General features: G+C 42.4%; 1 protein-coding gene across 3 annotated transcripts in view; it reads left to right on the forward strand.

The window, feature by feature from the left end:
• Positions 1-27,770, forward strand: part of LOC126262416 (carnitine O-acetyltransferase-like) — a 101,752-nt gene that overhangs the window by 70,094 nt on the left and 3,888 nt on the right. For all 3 annotated transcript variants that reach the window (XM_049959045.1, XM_049959044.1, XM_049959048.1), the window contains exons 9-12: positions 2,280-2,380; positions 16,688-16,810; positions 19,622-19,744; positions 26,024-26,222. In XM_049959045.1, coding sequence (XP_049815002.1) covers positions 2,280-2,380; positions 16,688-16,810; positions 19,622-19,744; positions 26,024-26,222 — 546 coding nt within the window. The remainder of the gene's footprint in view (positions 1-2,279; positions 2,381-16,687; positions 16,811-19,621; positions 19,745-26,023; positions 26,223-27,770) is intronic.

The raw sequence follows: 27,770 nt of genomic DNA on the forward strand, positions 1-27,770 counted from the left end.
AACAACTTCACTTCAGTCTGTAATACTGAACAACTTCACTTCAGTCTGTAATACTGAACGAGGGGAAGACAGTGGGATACATTTCAAAGTAGGAAAAACTATTCTAACTTTTTAACTATTATTTTCTCCTCAGGGAGGAAAAAAAAAGAAACTGTGAGGGAGGTTAGAAAGGAGGGTAAGGTTATTCATATCCTAAACTGAGAGCAACCACCTGTTATGAAACCAAGGAAGTGAAAGATGAAGGGGAGAGGGTGAAAAAGATCATAAAACACAAGAAAATACACTCCTGGAAATGGAAAAAAGAACACATTGACACCGGTGTGTCAGACCCACAATACTTGCTCCGGACACTGCGAGAGGGCTGTACAAGCAATGATCACACGCACGGCACAGCAGACACACAAGGAACTGCGGTGTTGGCCGTCGAATGGCGCTAGCTGCGCAGCATTTGTGCACCGCCGCCGTCAGTGTCAGCCAGTTTGCCGTGGCATACGGAGCTCCATCGCAGTCTTTAACACTGGTAGCATGCCGCGACAGCGTGGACGTGAACCGTATGTGCAGTTGACGGACTTTGAGCGAGGGCGTATAGTGGGCATGCGGGAGGCCGGGTGGACGTACCGCCGAATTGCTCAACACGTGGGGCGTTAGGTCTCCACAGTACATCGATGTTGTTGCCAGTGGTCGGCGGAAGGTGCACGTGCCCGTCGACCTGGGACCGGACCGCAGCGACGCACGGATGCACGCCAAGACCGTAGGATCCTACGCAGTGCCGTAGGGGACCGCACCGCCACTTCCCAGCAAATTAGGGACACTGTTGCTCCTGGGGTATCGGCGAGGACCATTCGCAACCGTCTCCATGAAGCTGGGCTATGGTCCCGCACACCGTTAGGCTGTCTTCCGCTCACGCCCCAACATCGTGCAGCCCGCCTCCAGTGGTGTCGCGACAGGCGTGAATGGAGGGACGAATGGAGACGTGTCGTCTTCAGCGATGAGAGTCGCTTCTGCCTTGGTGCCAATGATGGTCGTATGCGTGTTTGGCGCCGTGCAGGTGAGCGCCACAATCAGGACTGCATACGACCGAGGCACACAGGGCCAACACCCGGCATCATGGTGTGGGGAGCGATCTCCTACACTGGCCGTACACCACTGGTGATCGTCGAGGGGACACTGAATAGTGCACGGTACATCCAAACCGTCATCGAACCCATCGTTCTACCATTCCTAGACCGGCAAGGGAACTTGCTGTTCCAACAGGACAATGCACGTCCGCATGTATCCCGTGCCACCCAACGTGCTCTAGAAGGTGTAAGTCAACTACCCTGGCCAGCAAGATCTCCGGATCTGTCCCCCATTGAGCATGTTTGGGACTGGATGAAGCGTCGTCTCATGCGGCCTGCACGTCCGGCACGAACGCTGGTCCAACTGAGGCACCAGGTGGAAATGGCATGGCAAGCCGTTCCACAGGACTACATCCAGCATCTCTACGATCGTCTCCATGGGAGAATAGCAGCCTGCATTGCTGCGAAAGGTGGATATACACTGTACTAGTGCCGACGTTGTGCATGCTCTGTTGCCTGTGTCTATGTGCCTGTGGTTCTGTCAGTGGGATCATCTGATGTATCTGACCCCAGGAATGTGTCAATAAAGTTTCCCCTTCCTGGGACAATGAATTCACGGTGTTCTTATTTCAATTTCCAGGAGTGTATTAATGAGGATAGACAAGATAGTTAAATGACAAAGAAAGATGAACAGGCCAGAATTACAAACAGCACACAGACAGAACAGTAAGAAGAAAGCCTGGACGGTATTTACTTCCATCACAAGCAAAATTCGACACTCTCTCTACCACCTCCCTCTTCATCATTGTCTTCTCCCTGAGGAGCAACAGTTCCAAGAGCTAGGATAGTTTTTTGTACTTTTAAATGTGTGCAATCAGCAGTACTTGCAGTTTGCCTCCTTAAGTAGTGGCAAGTCATTCTGTCTTCTAGTTAGCATAAAAATATTTTATTTTTGGTACACATTATTGTAATTTAATAGTGTATGTACTTTCAAGCTGTTTTCGTTGAGGAATTTACTTTTTTACTTGCAGAATGTTATTGTGCTCCTCATATGTACCCAAATCCATTAAATAGTCTCTCCCTGTCCCTCTACCTCTCCATTTCCACCTCCTCCCCGCCCACCCCCCACCCTCTCCCAATCCCCCTTCCTCTCTTTTCCATTTAATTCAGCAATTACATCAGAGATTACTTATTTATAGTGTTAATTTTTTTTTCTTTCAGTTTGTGGTTGGTCCTGATGGAGAATTAGGACTGACATATGAGCATAGTCCTGCCGAGGGGCCTCCCATTGCTAATTTGATGGACCATATCATGGATTACATGTAAGTTTATGTAAAATACCTTCTCTTGAAAGATGGACTCTTTAAAATCCAACTCTAAATACCATGCTACAGTAAATGCTACACACACACACACACACACACACACACACACACACACACACACACAAGATGCCCCCTCTTTTTCACCTATCCTCCCTTTCTCCTATTGTTTTGTGTACAAATAATGTCAAATTAAACACACTTAATTTTTTTTTCTATGCCCAGTAGTAATTAGGATTCTCTCTCTCTCTCTCTCTCTCTCTCTCTCTCTCTCTCTCTCTCTCTCTTTCCTCAAAAGGAAATAAAACAACACACTTTATCCACATCTGCAAATTGCCTATTCTAAAACTTTTCCTTCATAACTATATGGTCCCCATTGTTAGGTTTGATGATCCCCGTATAATGAGAACAAGAAGAAATACGATTGTCTACATCCTGCATGTATGATGATGATGCGTGCTATGGCTACAAGTCCATCGACCTCTCTAGTGAATGTACCATTCCCCCTGTCTCTTCTACATTAAGTACTGGGGCTGCTCTACTACACCTGCTCCCCTGTTCCATGGGAGCCCTCCTCTACTGCTTTCCCCACACCCCCTTTCAGAGTGTTGACTCCCTACCCACCAGCAACATTCATTCGCAACCCTCGGCAGAGAAGCAGTGCTCTTCTCCAGCATCCCTTACCAGGAGCCCCAGAATCTGGGGCAGAAAGCCTTTGCACAAGTCGAAATCGTATGAGGAGGAGGACAAGAAACTGTGTATTGATGCTATATCCTCGCAACCAGTGGCAGCTGCAGCCTTGAGGAATGATCTGACTCCTTGGTCCATTCAAGTCCCCACGGGATACTGACAGTGTTATCCTCCAGTGCAGTTTTTCCTGCCACCTGGCTGAACTATGGCGTCTCTTGTGCATTTCTCCTGCTCTTTGCCTTGCTCTCCGGGAAGCATGTTTCCCAAGAGTGTGGACCCCCACCCTTATTTGACCATTGAACTTTCCATTTGCAGTTTCTGATTTCTTCTGTCCATCCATCCATCAGGGAGTCCATGATGACCTGTGTGATAGTAGTCATTTCCAAAAGTTTTGATCCTCTCTCAGCGTAACTGGCCTGGGCAGCCACCCAGTTGGGCTCTCTCCAAAGTTGATTGGGGTATTTTAACCACTGCTGTTGTTTGCACCCTGAGACGTGGAGGTATCGATGTGGCTGTCCAGAGCACAACTGCAGCCATTATCTCGGCAGCTGATTTACTGATTCCCTCTTTCTTGCGACTCCCTGTCAAAAGATAATACCTTGGTGGACCCCCAAACTTATCGTGGTCATTAGAAATCGCATACTGTCCCTCCATTACCATAAGTGATGTCCGTCGATGGAGCACCTTGTTTCCTTTAAGTAGCTCTTTGCCAGGTCTCATAAAATGACTGAAATGAGATTGCTGGGAATGGTATGTTGCTACCATTGGACCATGTAGCCCTCATTTGCAGGTTTGTGCAAAGATTAGACACCTGCATTGACACTAGTACCCCCCCCCCCCCCCCCCATGGGCCCCTTGTATCTCTGTAAATAATGTTGTCTACACTGACCCAGATGCTGTTACCGAACATTTTGCTTTGTATTATGCAAGCGTCCTCAAGTAGTGGGTGGAACACCTTCACTTAGCATTTACTACTCACCACCTGGAGCCATATAATGCTCCATTCAGTGAGTGAGAAATCCCTGTGTCGTATCTCTTTGCCCTTACACGGCCCCAGGGCTAGACTGCATCCACAACAAAATGCTTAAACACTTAGCAGGCGATTGCCAAAGACACATCTTTGCCATTTTCCACAGCGTCTGGAGCAAGGGTGAGTTGCCTTCTCATTGGTGAGAAAGCATGATTGTCCCAGTACTGAAAATGGGTAAACATCCTCTTGAGATGGACAACTGTTACCCAATTAGTCTCACTAATGTTCTGTGCAATTTGCTTGAGCATATGGTGAACTGACAGCTGTGTTGGTATTTTGAGTCTCATGGTCTTTCGGCTCTGCCCCAGGGTGGGTTTCACCAAGGCCATTTTACTGCCAACAGTTTGATCTGCCTGGAGTCTGTTGTGTGGTTAGCTTTAGCCCAATGTCAGCATCTTTTCACTGTCCTCAACAACATGCAAAAGACTTATGACACAACGTAGTGAAACCACATCCTGGTTACCTACCCTACATAAGTGGGGTCTCCAGGGTGTACTCCCAATTTTTGGCCAGAACTTGTTGTTGTTGTTGTTGTTGTTGTTGTTGTTACTTTCAGTCCAGAAACTGGTTTGTTACAGCTCTCCATGCTGATCTATCCTGTGCAAGACTCTTCATCTCCGAATAACTACTGCACCCTACTGCTTCTTAATCTGCTTAATGTATTCGTCTCTTGGTCTCCCTCTACAATTTTTATCCTCCACGCTTCCCTCCAACACTAAATTGGTGATCCCTTGATGCCTCTGAACATATCCTACCAACCGATCCCTTCTTCTAGTCAAGTTCTGCCACAATTTTCTGTTCTCCCCAATTCTGTTCAGTACCTCCTCATTAGTTACATGATCTTCACCATTCTTCTCTAGCACAACATTTAGAAAGCCTCTAGTCTCTTCTTGTCTACACTGTTTATCATCGATGTTCCACTTCCGTACATGGCTCCACTCCATAGAAATACTTTCAGAAAAGACTTCCTAACACTTAAATCTATACTCGATGTTAACAAATTTCTCTTCTTCAGGAACGCTTTCTTTGCCATAGCCGGTCTACATTTTATATCCTCTCTACTTCGGCCATCATCAGTTATTTTGCTTTTCTCTGCATAGCAAAACTCATTTCCACTTTAAGTGTCTCATTTCCTAATCTAATCCCCTCAGCATCACCTGGTTTAATTCAACTACATTCCATTTATCCTCATTTTGCTTTTGTTGATGTTCATCTTATAGCCTCCTTTCAAGACACTGTCCATTCTGTTCAGCTGTTCTTCCAGGTCCTTTGCTGTCCCTCAGAGAATTTCAGTGTCATCAGAAAACCTCAAAGTTTTTATTTTCCTCCATGGATTTTAATTCCTTTTCCAAAAGTTTTGTTTCCTTTACTGCTTGCTCAATGTACGGATTGAATAACATTGGGAGTAGGCTATAACCCTGTCTCACTCCCTTCTCCAACCACCACTTGCCTTTCATGCCCCTTGACTCTTATAACTGCCATCTGGTTTCTGCACAGATTGTAAATAGCCTTTCACTCTGTATTTTACACCTGCCATCTTCAGAATTTGAAAGAGAGTATTCCAGTCAACGTTGTCAAAAGGTTTCTGTAAGTCTACAATGCTAGAAACGTAGGTTTGCCTTTCCTTAGCCTATCTTCTAAGTCGTAGGGTCAGTATTGCCTTGCGTGTTCAAACATTTCTGTGGAATCCAGACTGATCTTCTCTACGGTCACCTTGTACCAGGTTTTCCCATTCATTTGTAAAGAATTCGTGGTAGTATTTTACAACCTTGACTTATTAAACTGATAGTTTCGTAATTTTCACACCTGTCAACACCTACTTTCTTTGGATTGGAATTATTATATTCTTCTTGAAGTCTGAAGGTATTTTGCCTGTATCATACATCTTGCCCACCAGATGGAAGAGTTTTGTTGTGGCTGGCTCTCCCAAGGCCATCAGTAGTTCTAATGGAATGTTGTCTCTACTTCTGAGGCGTTGTTTCGACTTAGGTCTTTCAGAGCTCTGTCAAATTCTTTACGCGGTATCATATGTCCCATTTCATCTTCATCCACATCCTCTTCCATTTCCATAATGTTGCCCTCCAGTACATCGCCCTTGTATAGACCCTCTATATACTCCTTCCACATTTCTGCTTTCCCTTCTTTGCTTAGAACTGGGCTTCCATCTGAGCTCTTGTTATTCATACAAGTGGTTCTCCTGTCTCCAAAGGTCTCTAATTTTCCTGTAGGCAGTATTTATCTTACCCCTAGTGATATATGCCTCTACATACTTACATTTGTCCTCCAGCCATCCCTGCTTAGCCATTTTGCACTTCCTGTCAATCTCATTTTTGAGGTGTTTGTATTCCTTTTTGCCTGCTCCATTTTCTGTGTTTTTATATTTTCTCCTTTCATCAATTAAATTCAATATTTCTTCTGTTACCCAAGGATTTCTACTAGCCATTGTCTTTTTACCTACTTGATCCTCTGCTGCCTTCACTATTTCATCTCTCAAAGCTACCCGTTCTTCTTCCTCCTCCTCCTCCTCCTCCTCCTCCGTATTTCTTTCCCCTGTTCTTGTCAATTGTTCCCTAATGCTCTCTCTGAAACTCTCTACAACCTCTGGTTCTTTCAGTTTATCCAGGTCCCATCTCCTTAAATTCCCACCTTTTTGCAGTTTCTTCAGTTTTAATCTACAGTTTATAACCAATAGGTTATGGTCAGAGTACACATCTGCCCCTGGAAATGTCCTACAATTTAAAACCTGGTTCCTAAATCTCTGTCTTACCATTATATAATCTGTTTGAAACCTTCTAGTGTCTCCAGGCCTCTTCCATGTATACAACCTTCTGTCATGATTCTTAAACCAAGTGTTAGTCTTGAGTAAGTTATGATCTGTGCAAAAGTCTACCAGGCGGCTTCCTCTTTCGTTCTGTACCCGCAGTCCATATTCACCTACTATGTTTCCTTCTCTTCCTTTTTCTACTATCGAATTCCAGTCCCCAATGGCTATAAAACTTTCATCTCCCCTCACTATTTGAATAATATCTTTTATCTCCTCATACATTTCATCAATCTCTTCGTCATCTGCGCAGCTTGTTGGCATATAAACTTGTACTACTGTGGTAGGTGTGGGCTTCGTATCTGTCTTGGCCACAATAATGCGTTCACTATGCTGTTTGTAGTAGCTTACCCGCATTCCTATTCATTATTAAACCTACTCCTGCATTACCACTGTTTGATTTTGTATTTATAACCCTGTATTCACCTGACTAGAAGTCTTGTTCCTCCTGCCACCGAGCTTCACTAATTCCCACCATATCTAACTTTAACCTATCCATTTCCCTTTTTAAATTTTCTAACCTACCTGCCTGATTAAGGGATCTGACATTCCACGCTCCTATCCATAGAATGCCAGTTTCTCCCGATAACGTCGTCCTCCTGAGTAGTCCCCACGTGGAGATCCGAATGGGAGGCTTTTTTACCTCTGGAGTATTTTAGCCAAGAGGACGCCATCATCATTTAACCATACGGTAAAGCTGCATGCCCTCGGTAAAAATTATGGCTGTTGTTTCCCTTTGCTTTCATCCATTTGCAGTACTAGTACAGCAAGGCCATTTTGGTTGATTTTATAAGGCTCGATCAGTCAATCATCCAGATGTTGCCCCTGCAACTACTGATAAGGCTTCTGCCCCTCTTCAGGAACCACATATCTGTCTGGCCCCTCTACAGATATCCCTCCATTGTGGTTGCACCTGTGGTACGGCTATCTGTATCACTGAGGCATGCGAGCCTCCCCAACAGTGGCAAGTTCCATGGTTCATGGGGGGGACAGAACTTCTTGTCCCACCATAATTTCGGGTTTAAAGTTCGTGCTTCCCACAATATCCTCCCATCTACAGCAGAATGGGGTCCCAGCCCTGTGAAAAACCTACTCAAAGAGGATGGGGTCCATGTCCTACAGATCAGGCAACATAAAGTGCTGCTCAGCTATGCATTACACACTCGCTGCACTCCTGAGCATCCAGACTACCATATTCTTTTTCCTGGAATGGAGACCGACCTCCCGTAAGAGGCCCAGGACTGGATTCAGGATCACGGTTCGTATAAAATGTCTCTGCTCTGTACTCCAATTTCCCCCACTGTTACCTCTTGTCAGGGAGGAATTGTGTATACCTCCATGGTGTGTTATCCCATCCTCAGATGGGACTGAAAGACTGATTTTTCTCTGCCTGTTCCTGGTCGACCTTGATACATTTCGAGCCTCATAAGTGGTACACACTGAAGGTTTTGTCAGTGGATGAACCTATTTTGCCTACACACTTGCAGGGTGCAGTGAACTACTCTCCCTGCCTAACGGATGCGTGTTTTCACTGCAGAACTGGTGGCCATTGCTTGATCTCCGACACCTTTGTTGTAGCATTGGCAAGATATTCTTAATCAGCAGTGACTCCCTTAGTAGACTTTGAGCTATCAGTCAGAGCAGCCCTCAACAACCATTGGTTGTGGCTATCCAGGATCTCCTTAATGGCCTCCACCAAGCTGGATGGTTGGTCATCTTTGGATGGACCCCTTGTAACTGTAGGATCCCAGGAAACGAACATGTTAACTGGTTGGCTACCAGGATGCTGACGTTGGAGCTGGGGTACTGTCCTGGAATTGGACATGTTGGAGGCTTGGAATACTGATTTTCTGGTTTCTCTGAATAAACTGTGCACCATAAAGGAGACCATAACCACAGTGCAGTCTAACCTTCATGCTTTGGCCACACTAGGCAAAACCATGGGCACATTCTCTGATGTGAGGATCCACTACATAGTCGGTGTGGTGCCCATATGATGGCCTACATCCTACTGGACTGCCATAATTTGGTAATGTTGTGGTGACTCCATTAACTTGCTTAACGCAGCACCTTGTTCTGCGGACAATGCCAAAGTAGCTGATCTGGCATTACATTTTTCCATGAAAGTAATTTTATTCATCTCTGTGATGTAAGGCACATTGGCCTCATCAGCCGCTTTTGGAATTGGAAGGTTGCCCGTTGCCTCTTGCAACCGTGGGATCCCATAGCTGCAATTAATGGTCTGACCTGGCTCATGCCGTTCCCACTTTTTTAATTCTTCTTCTTTCTTTTTTATTTTTTCTTCTTTCTTTTTTATTTTTTTCCATCTACTGTCTCGTTGTCGTTGTTCTTTCCTGAGATTTTATCAGTTTGTCTGTGTAGCCAGTTTCCTTTTGGTAAAGGAGGGTGTGAAAGCACTCGTTGGGTGCAGAGGGTTTATCTCCCATTGCATAATGTGTTTGGGAGTTCCAGCTGCTTTGGAGGTTAATTTGGATTTTTCTTTTCTGTCCTTTCTCTCTGGGAACTTTTACCTGCTTGACACACAAAGTTTTGTGGAACCGATGGCCTCATAGTTTGGCCTCTTAAACCCCATCAATCTGTCCTCCTTTTTTTTTTTTTTTTTTTTTTTGTCTGACAATGACTCAGTCCTTCTCCTGTTAAGTGAAAAGTAATGTTAGTTACATCGGAAGTTGCCATGTTCATTGTAAACTTGCATGGCAAGTGGTGATGTTCTGCAGACAGAAGAAAAATACCAGTGTGCTGGAGTAAATATTATATTCACAAGTAAAATAATGGAAGGCGACCACTCATCTATAGCTGTTTTGTGTGTGTTGCAGAGACAACAGGTAACAGTAAACAGTGTTCACAAGTTTTTGAGCTCTGGCTCTTTTTCTAGTAGAAAGCGAAGCGCACGCGCACACACACACACACACACACACACACACACACACACACACACACACTCCACCTGTCTCCTTCCATCTTTCCACCCCTCTCCACTCCATGTTTCCGTCTGCACCTTCCTCCTTTTTCCACCGCCTCTCTTTCTGTAACTCTTATAATTATGGTCAGCTACTCAGAATTCCGTTTGTCTTGTTGTGCAGCCACTGAGTCATCTGTTTTTCCTGCTCCTGCCTTGCACTGCCCGCTACCCCCTCCTTGCCTCATGCATCCTTCCCTACCCTTTCCCCACATCCATCAGCCAACTGTTCTCCATAACTGCTATAAACCTTCAACAGCCAATATCACATAAATATTTCCTTTTTTAAAAACAACCAGTTTCAACAGACTTGCTGTTATCTTCAGGTCTCAGAAATCCTTTTGTTATGAAAGGTCTTTATTTTATGCTGGACCCCAAGCCAAATTGTCATATGGATAAAAATCAGTCCATTATACAAGGTTTGTCATAACTGAAATACACTCCTGGAAATGGAAAAAAGAACACATTGACACCGGTGTGTCACACCCACCATACGTGCTCCGGACACTGCGAGAGGGCTGTACAAGCAATGATCACACGCACGGCACAAAGGACACACCAGGAACCACGGTGTTGGCCGTTGAATGGCGCTAGCTGCGCAGCATTTGTGCACCGCCGCCGTCAGTGTCAGCTAGTTTGCCGTGGCATACGGAGCTCCATCGCAGTCTTTAACACTGGTAGCATGCCGCGACAGCGCGGACGTGAACCGTATGTGCAGTTGACGGACTTTGAGGGAGGGCGTATAGTGGGCATGCGGGAGGCCGGGTGGACGTACCGCCGAATTGCTCAACACGTGGGGCGTGAGGTTTCCACAGTACATCGATGTTGTCGCCAGTGGTCGGCGGAAGGTGCACGTGCCCGTCGACCTGGGACCGGACCGCAGCGACGCACGGATGCACGCCAAGACCGTAGGATCCTATGCAGTGCCGTAGGGGACCGCACCGCCACTTCCCAGCAAATTAGGGACACTGTTGCTCCTGGGGTATCGGCGAGGACCATTCGCAACCGTCTCCATGAAGCTGGGCTACGGTCCCGCACACCGTTAGGCCGTCTTCCGCTCACGCCCCAACATCGTGCAGCCCGCCTCCAGTGGTGTCGCGACAGGCGTGAATGGAGGGACGAATGGAGACGTGTCGTCTTCAGCGATGAGAGGCGCTTCTGCCTTGGTGCCAATGATGGTCGTATGCGTGTTTGGCGCCGTGCAGGTGAGCGCCACAATCAGGACTGCATACGACCGAGGCACACAGGGCCAACACCCGGCATCATGGTGTGGGGAGCGATCTCCTACACTGGCCATACACCACTGGTGATCGTCGAGGGGACACTGAATGGTGCACGGTACATCCAAACCGTCATCAAACCCATCGTTCTACCATTCCTAGACCGGCAAGGGAACTTGCTGTTCCAACAGGACAATGCACGTCCGCATGTATCCCGTGCCACCCAACGTGCTCTAGAAGGTGTAAGTCAACTACCCTGGCCAGCAAGATCTCCGGATCTGTCCCCCATTGAGCATGTTTGGGACTGGATGAAGCGTCGTCTCACGCGGTCTGCACGTCCGGCACGAACGCTGGTCCAACTGAGGCGCCAGGTGGAAATGGCATGGCAAGCCGTTCCACAGGACTACATCCAGCATCTCTACGATCGTCTCCATTGGAGAATAGCAGCCTGCATTGCTGCGAAAGGTGGATATACACTGTACTAGTGCCGACATTGTGCATGCTCTGTTGCCTGTGTCTATGTGCATGTGGTTCTGTCAGTGTGATCATGTGATGTATCTGACCCCAGGAATGTGTCAATAAAGTTTCCCCTTCCTGGGACAATGAATTCACGGTGTTCTTATTTCAATTTCCAGGAGTGTATTTAAAAACATAAAGCACCTTATGCAGATGGCCTTATATCATTCACAGATGGTCGTCATGTCATAAAAACACAGTACACAGTACCACAACTGTTTTCATAAGCTGGACATATTCTTAAATATTTAGAATATTTTTAGCCACATAAAAATATAAAAACACATTTCATAACAAAAAGATTTTTTGAAGACCTCAAGATACAGAAAAGTCTGTCAAAACCAGTTGTTTTCAAACAAAGAAATATTTATGCGATCTTGGCTGTTGAATGTTTTTAGTGAGTAAAACAGATCGCTCCTTCGGTCATATTCAGTGCGCGCATGTGCGCTCTTCCTATTAGAGGAAGAGCCAGAGCTCAAAAGCTAGTGAACATTGTTTTGCATTATGTTTTGTCTATGCACCACATGTCAGTCTGCTATAGGTGAGTGTATGCCTTTCCCTTAATTTACATTTCGTTTCATCCAGTAATATAGTTGGCAATTTGTGAATAATTATACAAACTGGCCTATATTTATAAAAACAACATAAACCATGATCACTTGGTGACTAAAGCAAGTATTATACATCAGTGAGAAAATGGAAGTGGTTGATTTTTCAATAAGACTTGTGCCACCATAAGTTTGCATGATATCTGATATCTTTTTACAATTTGAGATCACCATTAACTCGTTGAAGAAAGTGTCCATTTTGCCACAAATTTTTCAAAGTGACTGCAGATTTGTATAAATGCTGGTTCTACATGCAAGAAGGATAGCACTTGCTGTTGGGTGGTCAGAAGATGGCTCTGATTTGGAGCCGAGTGGAAGGCTTAAACCAGAGGCTCAGACGATTCTGTGGAGATCTGGGGTGCAAATTTTTCGACCTCCCGCTATCGGGTGGAGAAATGTAGGGTCCCCCTGAATAGGTCAGGCGTGCACTACACGCAGGATGCGGCTACAAGGGTAGCAGAGTACGTGTGGAGTGTACATGTGGGTTTTTTAGGTTAGAGAATTCTCTCCCTAGGCCCGACAAGACGCCTCCTGAGACGTGGCAAGGTAGGAGTAGGCAAAATGCAACAGGGAATAACAATATTAATCTGCTAATAGTAAACTGCAGGAGCGTCTATAGAAAGGTCCCAGAACTGCTCTCATTAATAAACAGTCACAATGCCCACATAGTACTAGGGCCAGGAAGTTGGCTGAAACCAGATGTAAACAGTAATGAAATTCTGAACTCAGATTGGAATGTATACCGCAGAGACAGGCTGGACAGTGAAGGGGGAGGCGTGTTTGTAGCGATAAGAAGTGTAATACTATTGAAGGAAATTGACGGAGATCCGAAATCTGAAATAATTTGGGTGAAGGTCACAGTTAAAGCAGGCTCAGACATGGTAATTGGATGTCTCTATAGGCCCCTGGCTCAGCAGCTGTTGTGGCTGAGCACCTGAAGGATAATTTGGAAAATATTTAGAGTAGATTTCCCCACCATGTTAAAGTTCTAGGTGGAGATTTTAATTTGCCGGATATAGACTGGGAGACTCAAACGTTCATAACAGGTGGCAGGGACAAAGAATCCAGTGAAATTTTTTTTAAAGTGCTTTATCTGAAAACTACCTTGAGCAGTTAAACAGAGAACCGACTCGTGGCAATAACATATTAGACCTTCTGGTGACAAACAGACCCGAACTATTTGAAACAGTTAAGGCAGAACAGGGAATCTGCGATCATAAAGCAGTTACTGCATCGATGATTTCAGCCGTAAATAGAAATATTAAAAAAGGTAGGAAGATTTTTCTGTTTAGCAAAAGTGACAAAAAGCAGATTTCAGAGTACTTGATGGATCAACACAAAAGTTTTGTCTCAAGTACAGATAGTGTTGAGGATCAGTGGACAAAGTTCAAAACCATCGTACAATGTGTGTTAGATGAGTATGTGCCAAGCAAGATCGTAAGAGATGGAAAAGAGCCACCGTGGTACAATAGATTTAGAAAACTGCTGCGGAAGCAAAGGGAACTTCACAGCAAACATAAACATAGCCAAAGCCTTGCAGACAAACAAAAATTACGCGAAGCAAAATGTAGTATGAGGAGGGCTATGCGGGAGGCATTCAATGAATTCAAAAGTAAAGTTCTGTGTACTGACGTGGCACAAAATCCTAAGAAATTTTGGTCTTATGTCAAAGTGGTGGATCAAAACAAAATGTCCAGACACTCTGTGACCAAAATGGTACTGTAACAGAGGCTAACAGACTGAAGGCCGAAATACTAAATGTCTTTTTCCAAAGCTGTTTCCCAGAGGAAGACTGCACTGTAGTTCCTTCTGTAGATTGTCGCACAGATGACAAAATGGTAGATATCAAAATAGACGACAGAAGGATAGAGAAACAATTAAAATAGCTCAAAAGAGGAAAGGCCGCTGGACATGATGGGATACCAGTTTGATTTTACACAGAGTGCGCGAAGGAACTTGCACCCCTTCTTGCAGCGGTGCACTGTAGGTCTCTAGAAGAGCGTAGCATTCCAAAAGATTGGAAAAGGGCACAGGTCACCCCATTTTCAAGAAGGGACATCAAACAGATGTGCAGAACTATAGACCTATATCTCTAACGTCTATCTGTTGTAGAATTTTGGAACACGTATTATGTTAGAGTATAATGACTTTTCTGGAGACTAGAAATCTACTCTGTAGGAATCAGCATGGGTTTCAAAAAAGACTATCGTGTGAAACCCAGCTCGCGCTGTTCGTCCACGAGACTCAGAGGGCCATAGACACAGGTTCCCAGGTAGATGCCGTGTTTCTTGACTTCCGCAAGGCATTCGATACAGTTCCTCCAGTCATTTAATGAAAAAAGTAAGAGAATATGGACTATCAGACCAATTGTGTGATTGGATTGAAGAGTTCCTAGATAACAGAACGCAGCATGTCATTCTCAATGGAGAGAAGTCTTCCGAAGTAAGAGTGATTTCAGGTGTGCCGCAGGGGATGTCGTAGGACCGTTGCTATTCACAATATACATAAATGACCTTGTGGATGACATCGGAAGTTCACTGAGGCTTTTTGCGGATGATGCTGTGGCATATCGAGAGGTTGTAACAATGGAAAATTGTACTGAAATGCAGGAGGATCTGCAGCGAATTGACGCATGGTGCAAGGAATGGCAATTGAATCTCAATGTAGACAAGTGTAATGTGCTGCGAATACATAGAAAGAAAGATCCCTTATCATTTAGCTACAATATAGCTGGTCAGCAACTGCAAGCAGTTAATTCCATAAATTATCTGGGAGTATGCATTAGGAGTGGTTTAAAATGGAATGATCATATAAAGTTCATCGTCGGTAAAGCAGATGCCAGACTGAGATTCATTGGAAGAATCCTAAGGAAATGCAATCGGAAAACAAAGGAAGTAGGTTACAGTAGGCTTGTTCACCCAGTGCTTGAATACTGCTCAGCAGTGTGGGATCCGTACCAGATAGGGTTGATAGAAGAGATAGAAAAGATCAAACGGAGAGCAGCGCGCTTCGTTACAGGATCATTTAGTAATCGCGAAAGCGTTACGGAGATGATAGATAAACTCTAGTGGAAGACTCTGCAGGAGAGACGCTCAGTAGCTCAGTATGGGCTTTTGTTGAAGTTTCGAGAACATACCTTCACCGAGGAGTCAAGCAGTATATTGCTCCCTTCTACGTATATCTCGCGAAGAGACCATGAGGATAAAATCAGAGAGATTAGAGCCCACACAGAGGCATACCAACAATCCTTCTTTCCATGAACAATACGAGACTAGAATAGAAGGGAGAACCGCTAGAGGTACTCAAGGTACCCTCCGCCACACACCGTCAGGTGGCTTGCGGAGTGTGGATGAAGATGTAGATGTAGATACAAAAATGAGAAGAGTCAGATAACCACAGTGCTCTGTTGTGAACATTACACATAACAAGATAGGAGTTACATGGGATTGCAGAATGATATCATCATTTGGAAAAGTGAATGATAGAACAAGAATCAGGTTAACATTGATAACAAGAGTGAAGTAGTCATGAATACAGCACAAAAGGAAGAATGAGGAGAAGCCTGGGAAGTATAAAATTTGATGTTGAAATTAAAGGACAGGAATAAGTGATGAAACTACAGTAAAATTATAAATTAAATTCATAACTGTCATAATACAATGACAGAGTAGAAGTACAATAATGATCAGTTACAGGATGACAGTTTTAGAAGCTATATAGCTGGAGCACAGAAAGAAGATAAAAGGAAGTAAAAATAAATTAAACAAAAGGAATATAGGAAGAATAAAAGGATGGTTTAGAGCAGGTGGTTCATTGTTGAGGTTGTCAATAGAGCACAGACTCGAGCCCCCGCAGGTCATACTCCTTCCCTTGAACAACTGCTCTATCACATTTCACAAAGTAAACCTTAGAGTTGAAGTGGGTGGATAAAATAAAAAACAAAGAAATTCCTGCTGCGATGTTCAAAAGCAGTTAAAGGGAAAGTTTTAGAGCCAAACAAAGATTGTAATGTGTAAAACAATTATTGAGGTATATGTAGAGACAAAATGGTTAGCAGATGATAGAGCAAGTTGGAGTGCTACATTGAACCACCGGAAGATACTAATGTTATCAGAAAATAACTGCCATTTTCGTGAAGATTATGTGATGTCATAGAGCAGGTAGGAATACTGTAATATGATGGTGAGTAGTCCTAAACATACATCTATATCCCCTGTGAAGGTGTAACTTCCCAAAGAACAACTCAAAACAGCGTGGGAGTGAAGTCTAGAACCCTGCAACTGTCAATAGAATACAGGGAAGGAACAATTACTGCATATATCATTGTCATTAAAATTATAATCCTTTTTATTATAGTTTTAAAGATAATTGTGATGATGTAGTTAATCTGTGACTGCATCTGAATTTGTCTGTGCATTATATAATTTTAATTTTTTTTGCAGTTCCAAGGGTGCTACCAGAAGCACATTGCCAGCAGTCAATTATGTACCACCACAGAGACTGAAGTTCAACATTTCGGATGACATAAAAACAGTTATTGAAACGGCTGAAACAAACCTTGACATGTAAGCTGTCTATTATGTGTGTGGTTTTAAGAGTGTGTCACAGATTCTTCACCAAACTTGACAATGATAATTTATTTTCACCAGTTTGTAATTTCACTTACTTTACTAACTTGGGTTTGATTCATCACTCTTAATATACTGCCTTTGTCAGAAAAATTCCAGGGCAGGTTTATTTAAGAACAGAAAATTAGATTTAGCAAGTAATGATCCTCGCTCCAATCGAAGTAGTCCCCTTAGCTATATATGCACTGTTGCCAACATTTCTGGATATCTTGGAAGCAAGAAGGGAAATTTTCAATTATGATGCTTTAAGCTCATTTATCACAACCCAGTGAATATCTGCTATGTCTTGACAAAGCTTTGCTTTGTCGCCTTTGCGCTCACAAAAACAGGAAAAAATCACAAGACAAGAGGTGGTAAATGTATCAGATGTGAGATGGCAATAACAGAATGTCTGGCCAGATATTCAGTAACAGAGAAAGCAGTATTAGTCTTGCATTGTAATGCAGTAAGAACCAGTCGTAAGATTGACACACATCAGGGTGGCGATGTTGAATTGCTTGTCACAAACATTTGAAGACTTCTATTTAAACAGTTTGGTTCACTGTTTGACCCAAGGGAACATGCTCGTAATAAACTGATCCTTTACTGTCAAAGAACTAAATCGACATTGTCTTTGTTTTTGAAGGTCGTTGCTAGACTTTTTTCGAGGCTGGTGGTCCAGGACTCCACCATTCAGCACTTTGATGTTTCGTGTGTGGGTCATGCTGGTAGCACCAACTTTTAAACTTTGGCATAAATGTGGCTTGTGTGCAGTAGTTCAGCAGAAATTCATGTTTCCTCTCTCTGTTCATCAGTTAGTATGTGAGGTACAAGTTTTGCATTAAGTTTCCATTTCCCTAAATTTTCACATAAAATGTTATGACACATATCACAATTCAAATTAAGTTCTTATGATATTGTACACAGAGTTACTTGATTGTCTTCTTGCATTAACTGCCTCCTGCTTCATGATTGCATAGGTATTTGCTTTAGATGGGCTACTAACTCTGGGATTGTCTTGCACTCAATCTCTGCCTTCACAAAATCTTTTGCGGCATTTGAAAAATAGACTTCTTGAAAGTGCGTCACCTGCATATGCTTGCTTAAAAATTGTCTATATTTCACTAAGGGTTTTCCTGAACTTAAGGCAAAACTTAAAGTTCATTCTTTGCTCACAATCCGTATCCATTGTTTTGCTGTAGCTAATGCACCAAGAACGTAAACAGTGTGTTGCAAAGAATAACCCCGCCACCTAGTGAGTTTGTGCGGAAACTTGGTCAAGGTCATTTCGAGAATGCGCACATACCAGGTAACATAAAAACATTAGTTTCTTTTCATTATTGCAAACTCAGAAGTAGAAAAAACCTGTCCTGAAGCTTATCTGACAAAGGGGATAGGTTTTATTGTATGATTTCAGACGAGCTCCAAGATTTCGTATTGAAATCCTTTGCTGTTTTTGTTCCTTGTCTTTAATGTCGCAACATTTTCTGGCATTAAGCATTAGCAAACGAATAAAACAAATGCTAATTATTAAAATATTTACTCCTGTAGGTTTATATTTCATTATTTTAATTTCTGAATTACATATGCCATTATTAGATCATCATTATTATTATTATTATTATTATTATTATTATTATTATGTTTTTGTTTTTGAGCTGCTGATCGTACCCATTTCCTTAAGAATAAGTTGTGTCAAGAATTAACTGTTAAATGATGTTATTGTTAAGTGTCAATGGTTAATTGTCATTATGTAATAATCAGATCACTGTTTGATCTACAAAAGTTTGAATTTTTGTTTTGGCTTTTATTTATGATTCCAAGCATAAGTTTCCATGGTAATAAAAAAAGTTATTTTCGCAGCAATAAACTATAGGCTATAGGAAGTGCGACAAATTGTTAATGGCATATTCTCATAGACACAATTTTCACTAAGTGGTGTACAAATTGAAGAAATATTGGACTTGGTTTTGGTGATAGTCAACTTTGATCCCTGGCCTGGCCATCATGATTTGTGTTTCCTAGGGGATGTCCTTAAACCATACTAACAGAGGAAGTAACTAATCTTTTGAAACCAATAAGCAAGTTCTGGGCAGAAATTCTAGCAATTTAATGTCACATCAGTGATCTGAATATCTAGAGAGTGGTGTATTTACACAACTGGTGCTTCATTTAGCACATGAAGCTGAGTAAAACTCATTCTAATTCATACTACTCCAAGGAAATGTAACTAAGAACAATAAATCAAAGCTACACTTCCATGTCAGACATCAGCAGCACAAACAATCTGAGGCAGTAGCTGTAATCAAGCTGCATAAATGTTGTTGATATGCTTCCTGCAGGAAAGCATATTCAGTTTCCTTCCATGTTAGATTACAATGGCTCTGTCATCAATGAGGGTTCCATTAATGGGGGGGGGGGGGGGGAAGCAAATTAATGTCACATTGTTTCCATTACATGACATAACCACAGCTTCAGGGATCATCACCCAGTAACAGCTCATTTTCACTGCATATTGAGAAGAAAAAAAAGTGCTACTTAAAATTAATATCGTGGTAAATAGGTGAATATTTTCATACATTGATTCAAATTACCATGCCTTTCAGTGATATTATCTTCATTTCCATATCTCTACTGAACTCTGATATCTTTTTTTCTTTTAATTACAGATAATATGTAATTTAAAAGATGTACTTTTAACATTGTGAACTTCACAGAATTGCATATACTGTTTCATGTACTAAAATTACTCTTTTACATCATTTTCAGATTAGTAAATGATCTTGAGATGGCTTGTTTCAAATTTCCAAACTTTGGAAAGGATTTCATAAAATCTCAAAAGCTTAGTCCAGACAGTTTTATACAGATGGCAATTCAGTTAGCGTATTACAGGTATGATATACTTATAGTACGTAACGTACGATGTGTGCTACCATTGGTGTGTGGCACAGTCACATTATGTATAAGGAGGACTTCCTTTTTTGTCTTATTAAAAATCTAAACAATATTTTGTTTCCTTGGTGTATGTGGAATTTAAGTGGTCTGGTAAAAAGGTGACATCCTCATGATTCATGTAGGTGAGCAGATCCTGGTTCCATAACAGTTTGTCCTGATGTGCCAGTCACTGTAGTTGGTACGTAGGTGTGATGTGGCTGTCGATAACACCAACTAGTCAACATTATTTGCACCTTGGCATTACCAGCAGTAAAAAACCTTAGTGCTCTGGTACTTTAAGCAATTATCAGTTGTTGAAATCTGTCTCTTTTTTTTTCCCCCTTCTACCCAAAAAATTAGTTTTAAGTAGCTGAAGAAAGGAAATTATTACAGGTATTCAAAAAAAGATGAGTGAAATGTTTCAGTAAACGAGTAATTGGGAAAGCTGGTCTTATCCAGTGGTGATTTTACAATGCCGAAACACAGACATTCATGGTGTAACGAATGTTTTTACTTTCTTTAAAAAAAAAAAATGGTTCAAATGGCTCTGAGCACTATGGGACTCAACTGCTGAGGTCATTAGTCCCCTAGAACTTAGAACTAGTTAAACCTAACTAACCTAAGGACATCACAAACATCCATGCCCGAGGCAGGATTCGAACCTGCGACCGGAGCGGTCTCGCGGTTCCAGACTGCAGCGCCTTTAACCGCACGGCCACTTCGGCCAGCTAAAATGATGCTTACTTTCTTTAAAATAAAGTAAACAGTGATGTATTGCTGACATGAAACAGAAGCCTTAAATGATGTTGCTAGATATAACTCCCATTCACACAACTGTTAAGTTTATAGAGCTTGGTACAAAATTCCTTGACTCCAGTGTATTCCCTACATGTCCTTATCGAAGCTGGAGTGCAGATTGAGCAGTAAAATTAACCATCAATGAATTTCATATTTAATAATAGCATAATAAATGTTCAAAATATTAAATTTCTGTAAATTATTCACACAAGACAGAACTCGTAAAATGACCCAGAAAGATATCGGAGAATGCAGTACAGAAGGTGTAGAAAGACAACAGCCAAGTACAGGAATCAATAAGTAAAGATGAAGTGAAGGAGTACATAGTCCTATTTTTAACTGATTGCCCTGAAAGAACTTCATTGATGATGGTGATAGTAGCAGTGTGTCCAAATACAGTAATTTGTGCTTCTAGTTCCATGTCATTGTTGTAACAGAAGCCTGGTTTTTGTTCAGATACATCATTCTGCATAAAAATTGGCTTACACTGTCACAAATTCAAGACCTTGTTTTGGATAATTAGGATTTTTTAAAAAGAAATGGGGACTGTCTTAATGTCTCTTGTATAATGTGTAACAATTCGGACAGTTGCAGTCTTGTAAAAATGTAAAATTTTAACTATAAACTCTGAAAAATCTTATAACTGGAGCAAATAAACAAAATGAAAAGATAAAATTAAAATGTACCTCAAGGGTCACATTAAACAGCAAAAAAGGAAAAAGACTACTGCTTTTTTGTTTTGTCTTCAGTGGAACGTTGCTATTAAAATCCTCAAATGTGCAACCACTAGTCTCTGCTAGTTTACTCCAAAGTTCCTTATATTTTTAAACATTCTGCAATGCTCGTGTTGCTGTTCCTCATGTAATCTTCTGTCCTGAGTGATTTAACTTTCTGTAAAATAACTCTAATCAACTTAGGTTCTTTTCTTATGTCTAGGAAATGAAGAAGTGGCACTGTTTCTCATAAGAATATTTGGTGTACTTTAGCATGACCACATGCTGCACAGCATGATGAATTCAAGGCAGTCATTCACAATAGTCATTCCAATTTATAAGTGCTGCAGGAAAAGGCAGATGACAGATGCCATCTGATATCAGTTGTCCAAGGCTGTTAGCTTTTAAAGAGTTCAAAATTGTGCTTGTCAAGCTCAGAAGTTTGAATATAAATTTTACCTGTAGACCAAATCAGTGAACTCAACAGACAAGCTGCAGAGCTCATGCATTTTGCTGTTAGACAGAATAATCTTTCGACAGCTGTAAGAAAGGATATTCATGTTCATAGCATTTTATATAATTTTATGATTGTGTGTTATCTGCATAATAGATAATTCCAAAGAAATCTTAATCATACTGTGTAGCATACTTCTAACAAATTTTTATTTACTTTGCTTTTAATTTCAAGGACAGGTTTTGTTTAAACTTTTACTGAAATTGGCACATTAAATTCCCGATTAAATAATGCAAGGCCAAAGAAAACTCTTCCATGGCAATATGTTAATTACTAATTTACTTTTATACAAAATTATATTTAAATTCGCAGTCAGGAGGACGACAGTTCAATCCCGCGTCCGGCCATCCTGATTTAGGTTTTCCGTGATTTCCCTAAATCACTCCAGGCAAATTCCAGGATGGTTCCTTTGAAAGGGCACAGCTGACTTCCTTCCCCGTCCTTCCCTAATCCAATGAGACCGATGACCTTGCAAAAGGCAAAGGTCCCGAGTTGGAGTCTCAGTCGGGCACACAGTTTTAATCTGCCAGGAAGTTTCATATCAGCGCACACTCCGCTGCAAAGTGGAAATCTTATTCTGGATGTATAGAGAATGTTTTATCATCCTGCTAATATCTACTTTGAATGTTCACTTAAATTTGGTTGGCGCATAAGTTCATAGCATTTTTCCATAATTTTAAAACACACAACAGAGACTTTATTCATCAATAATATATTCTCCTTCACTATTCACAATGATCTGCCAATACTGGGGTAACTTTTTGACACTGCAATTGTAGAAATCGTGTGGTTTTGAAGTGAAGAACTCATTGAACCATGTTCGGAGCACATTTTCATCCAGGGAGGAGGTTCCTTGAAGGTTGTTGAATAGTGTGTGGGAAAATTGAAAATCCGAGTGCACAAGATCATGTGAATAAGGTGGTTGTGGAATTACTTTCTAACCCAAATTCTGTATAGTGCTTTTTCTCAGTCTAGCAGAATGCAGGTGGGCATTATAATGGAGTAGCACCACACAGACTTCCTAGCTATTGTTCTTGGATTGCATCTGCAGGACATATCAGTTGTTGATAATAATGTCAGCAGTGATGGTAACACTTCGAAGTAGCAATTCGTAGTACATTACACCATCATTGTTCCACCAGACGCATAAGATTATCTTTTGTGATCTGTGCACGTCTTTGTATAGGGAGTCGCGGCTTTGTTTGGGCTCAACCATTCATTTCTTTTCCTTATGTTAGCATAAACACACCATTTATTGTGAACAGTAATGATACGGGATAGGAAAGGTTGGTGTTGTTCATGACCAATTCAAGACAAGCAAGCAGAGATGCACTTATTGCCATCTGTTGACTATTGTGGTTTTAGGAATTTTTGCACCTTCCTCATTGCATGGAAAAGTCTGAGAATGGTGGAACGATCACATTTCATCAAATTTGCCAGTTCTCGAGTACACTGACATGGAACAGTGTGGATCAATGTGTTTAAACAATCTTCTTCTCAAACCCCAGAGGTCATTCCTGAATATGGAGAGTAACTGACGTCATAAAAATCCTCCTGAAAACGAGTAAACCATTTCCTTGCTGTTTTCTGTCCAGTGGCATTAGCCCCATATGTGGCACAACATTTCTGGCTGCATCTGCTGCTGTCACCCCTCTGCTGAACACAAAAGAGTAATATGTTTGAAATGTTCAGATTTCTCCACTTGGTGCTCAATTTTCTAGTCTCCACAGCTCCACTCTCTATCTCCAAATGGTGAAATAACAATACGTTAACTCAAACAACAACAGTGAACTACAAATTTAAAAAATGATAATCAATAAATAAACCCATTGCAACCAGAATACCAACATATGAAACAAAAGCACTATGAATTTATGACAATTCAAATATAGTAATGCTACTATCATGGCTAATCATCTTTCATTTGCAGAACATTTAATCTGTAAGTATGTAAACAGCAGACTCTATACCAAAAAATCTTATTAGTAAGGCAGTTTCGCTTCCTTGAGTGTCTGTGAAGCTTGTCTGCTGGGATTACAAATGGTAACCACCTTTTCTCTTTGTATTTTCTTATAAGCAAGTACACCTATTTCAAAAACTTGGAAAGAATTTTCCTCAGAATTGCTCAGTATGTGACAGCGTGTGCCAGTTTTTTGCTCATAAAACATCCAAAAAAGGCTTATAATGGCTGTTGTAACATACTATTGCTTATTTACGTAGAATTATATTTATTAATAGTGAAGACAGTAGGTAATATGACTCGTTAATTGAACCTGCTCTGTATTTGCAAGTAGCAACAGTAACATTTTTTCCGTAAATATCCTATGACAGCATTGACAGGATAATTATGTCTTGATTTGGAAGTTATAATTTAGCACTTCTTGAAGCGCTACTTAGTATTATGAAATATTATTGTTGATAGTCCTTGAAAACTCAAGTTAACATCATGTACTGTAATAAAAAGCTAGTCACTAATCACACTCAGTTGGGTGCGAAAAGTATGACAGAACATGGCTGGCTGATGTGGAGGCCTGACCGATGAAAAGTTTGAAAAGTTGCATGAAGATCACTTAAGTTTAGAATAGGTTCACTCATCTTTAAAATTTATGAAACTGAGAATAGATAAAGTGACCTCAGTGTTCAATCGAAGTGAAGATATTCAATAGTTTATTTATCTGTTAAAGTGTCCTTTAACTCTGCATGCCTTACTCATCACTTGCACAACAGTATATTCAAGAATATTTCAACCCCTCCTTCCCTGCCCTTCCCTCCCCCTCCCCACTCTTCCCACCCCACTCTTCCCACCCCACTCTTCCCACCCCACTCTTCCCACCCCACTCTTCCCACCCCACTCTTCCCACCCCACTCTTCCCACCCCACTCTTCCCACCCCACTCTTCCCACCCCACTCTTCCCACCCCACTCTTCCCACCCCACTCTTCCCACCCCACTCTTCCCACCCCACTCTTCCCACCCCACTCTTCCCACCCCACTCTTCCCACCCCACTCTTCCCACCCCACTCTTCCCACCCCACTCTTCCCACCCCACTCTTCCCACCCCACTCTTCCCACCCCACTCTTCCCACCCCACTCTTCCCACCCCGGCCTTCCCTCCGCGGCCTTCCCTCCGCGGCCTTCCCTCCGCGGCCTTCCCTCCGCGGCCTTCCCTCCGCGGCCTTCCCTCCGCGGCCTTCCCTCCGCGGCCTTCCCTCCGCGGCCTTCCCTCCGCGGCCTTCCCTCCGCGGCCTTCCCTCCGCGGCCTTCCCTCCGCGGCCTTCCCTCCGCGGCCTTCCCTCCGCGGCCTTCCCTCCGCGGCCCCACTCCCCCTCCCCACTCCCACTCCCACTCCCCCTCCCCACTCCCCCTCCCCACTCCCCACTCCCCCTCCCCCTCCCCACTCCCCCTCCCTCTTGCCTCACTCCCCAACCCCCTCTTGCCTCTCTCCCCCCCACCCCCTCTTGCCCCACTGTGCCCCCCACCCCCCCCCACCCCACCCATTATGCCTTCCATTTTCCCTTTCGAGTGAGGTGACACAATGCTTAGCACATTGGACTTGCATTCAAAATGATGATTGTTCAATTTAGCTTATGGTTTTCCATTATTTCCCTAAATCACTTCCTTTGTAAGGGCACGGCCAAGTTCTATCCCCATCTTTGAAAGATTCGGAATGAGCTCCATCTCTAATGATGTTGACGCCAATTGGACATTAAACTCTAATCTTCCTGCCTTCCTTCCTTCCTCCCTCCCTCCCTCTTCCCCATATCACCTCCTCCCCCCTCTTGTTCCCCCCCCCCATTCTCTTTCCCAACCCCACATTCACTCTCCCCCTCTCCTCCCCCTCCTCCCCCTCCTCATTCTCCATCCCCATCACCTCTCTCTCCCACCCCCCTCACGTACTCTCTCTCTCTCTCTCTCTCTCTCTCTCTCTCTCTCTCTCACACACACACACACACACACACACACACACACACACTCTCTCTCTCTCTCTCTCTCTCTTTCTGCTGCTCCTGCAATTCTCCTTTACCTCCTTGACAAAACTGATTTTACAAATTCTCAAAATCATTCATAGCAGCTGTAAAGTAACAAAATTTAGAAAAACATATTACTGGGTGGTAAGTTGCAGGCCTCAAATTTTCTTTCTGAATATTTCTTTAAAGAATATCAGACTTTACATAATAAATACTTCAAATATTGCATTTTTTCCATTTATTAGGCTTCATAATCAGCCTGGTGCCCATTATGAATCTGCATCAACTAGAAAATTTATTCATGGTCGGACAGAAACCATTCGCTCTTGTTCTATTGAATCTATTGAATTTGCAAATACAATGCTAGACTCGTCAAAATCTGATAAAGAGAAGGCAGCAGCTTTGCAGAAAGCCATCAAAAGTCACAAGGATTACACAATACAGGTTAGTATTAAAAAGAATATCATTTCCATGAAATAAATAGATTGTGATAATCTCAGCCCCATATTATTAGTTAATGTAACCTGATTAGATTAGGACTTTCAGGCCATGTCTTACATCAGATCAGGGTTTAAAAAATCTGTAGTTGTTACATCATAGTTACTCAAGAAATGACAGTTTTTACGTGATAAATAGTAATAAAATGGAATTAATAGAATTAAGTATAACTTTAATGTAATGTGAATAACATAACAACTAAAAACTAACAACATTATACTACAGTAGTACTGCTGCTCATGATGGTGATGGTGATTACAGCAGGTACAAAATGTATTTATAGGTGTACTAAAATGACATTTTCTGGGATGTAATAATATGAGAACGATAGTTGCTACTTATCATACAGCACAGATGCAGTGTTACAGATAGGCACAACAAAAAAACTGTCACAAAGCCTTTGTTGAAAAAAAGACCACACACACACACACACACACACACACACACACACACACTCACACACACTTACTCTCATGGAAATGCAACTCACACACACAGTTTCTGGCAGCTGAAGCCAGCTGTTTTGGCTTGAGCTGGCAAACACTGTGGTCATGGATTTTAGGACTGTCCAATACAAAATGCTTGAAAACAGGAGGATTACCATCTGTGAAATTGTTGCTAAGATTCCTAAGAGTTATGGTACAGTTGAGAGCTTGAACTGAAAAATTTGGGTATCCCAATTGTTATGTTCAATGGGTACCGCTTATGCTGACAGCAGAACATGAGGAGAAATGTCTTCTCTGTGCTCGCCAGTTTCTTCAGAAGTGTCTAGAAGATAAAAATCCAAACAGTGGCATCCCTCATGGTCATATGCAAAGAAGTTCTAACAAACTGCTTCTGCTGACAGTCATGGCCATTGTGGTTTGGGATTGTAAGGGGATTCTGGTGATCAGTTTCATGGAATCTGGGACAACCGCCAACTCAGATAGTTATTGTGAAACACTACAAAACCTCAGGCAGCTATCCAGAACCAAAAGAGGTGCTGACTGACAAATGTGTAACGTGCCTGATCTGACGTCTTCTGCCAAACCCAGGAACCTTTGATAAACATTGGTTGGACTATGTAGGTTTGCAGAAGAGCTTCTGTGATGTTTGGAAAGTTGGAGATGAGGCACTGACAGAATTGAAGCTATGAGGACGGGTCGTGAGTCGTGCTTGGGTGGCTCAGATGGTAGAGCACTTTCCCGCAAAAGGCAAAGGTCCCGAGTTCGAGTCTCAGTCTGGGCCACAGTTGTAATCTGTCAGGGAGTTTCATGTAGAAAATAGCTTAAGAAATTCTCTTTCTTGTAAAAATAAATTTTGGTTTGAGAAAAAAAAATTTTTTCCCCCAACTCACAACACCCAAAGAAAATTAGTGGGTCTGCCACTGAAATATTATGCATAAATTGGAAACAACAACTCTGCTGAACACCTGAAGCAAACCATTAATCAGTCTCACCGAGAAAACTTTAAAATGGTGCAAGTAATAACAAACTGCATAGAGCTGAGTAATAG

Source organism: Schistocerca nitens, chromosome 6 (genome assembly GCF_023898315.1).
Source record: "Schistocerca nitens isolate TAMUIC-IGC-003100 chromosome 6, iqSchNite1.1, whole genome shotgun sequence".
In the NCBI taxonomy this organism is placed as follows: Eukaryota; Metazoa; Arthropoda; class Insecta; order Orthoptera; family Acrididae; genus Schistocerca; species Schistocerca nitens.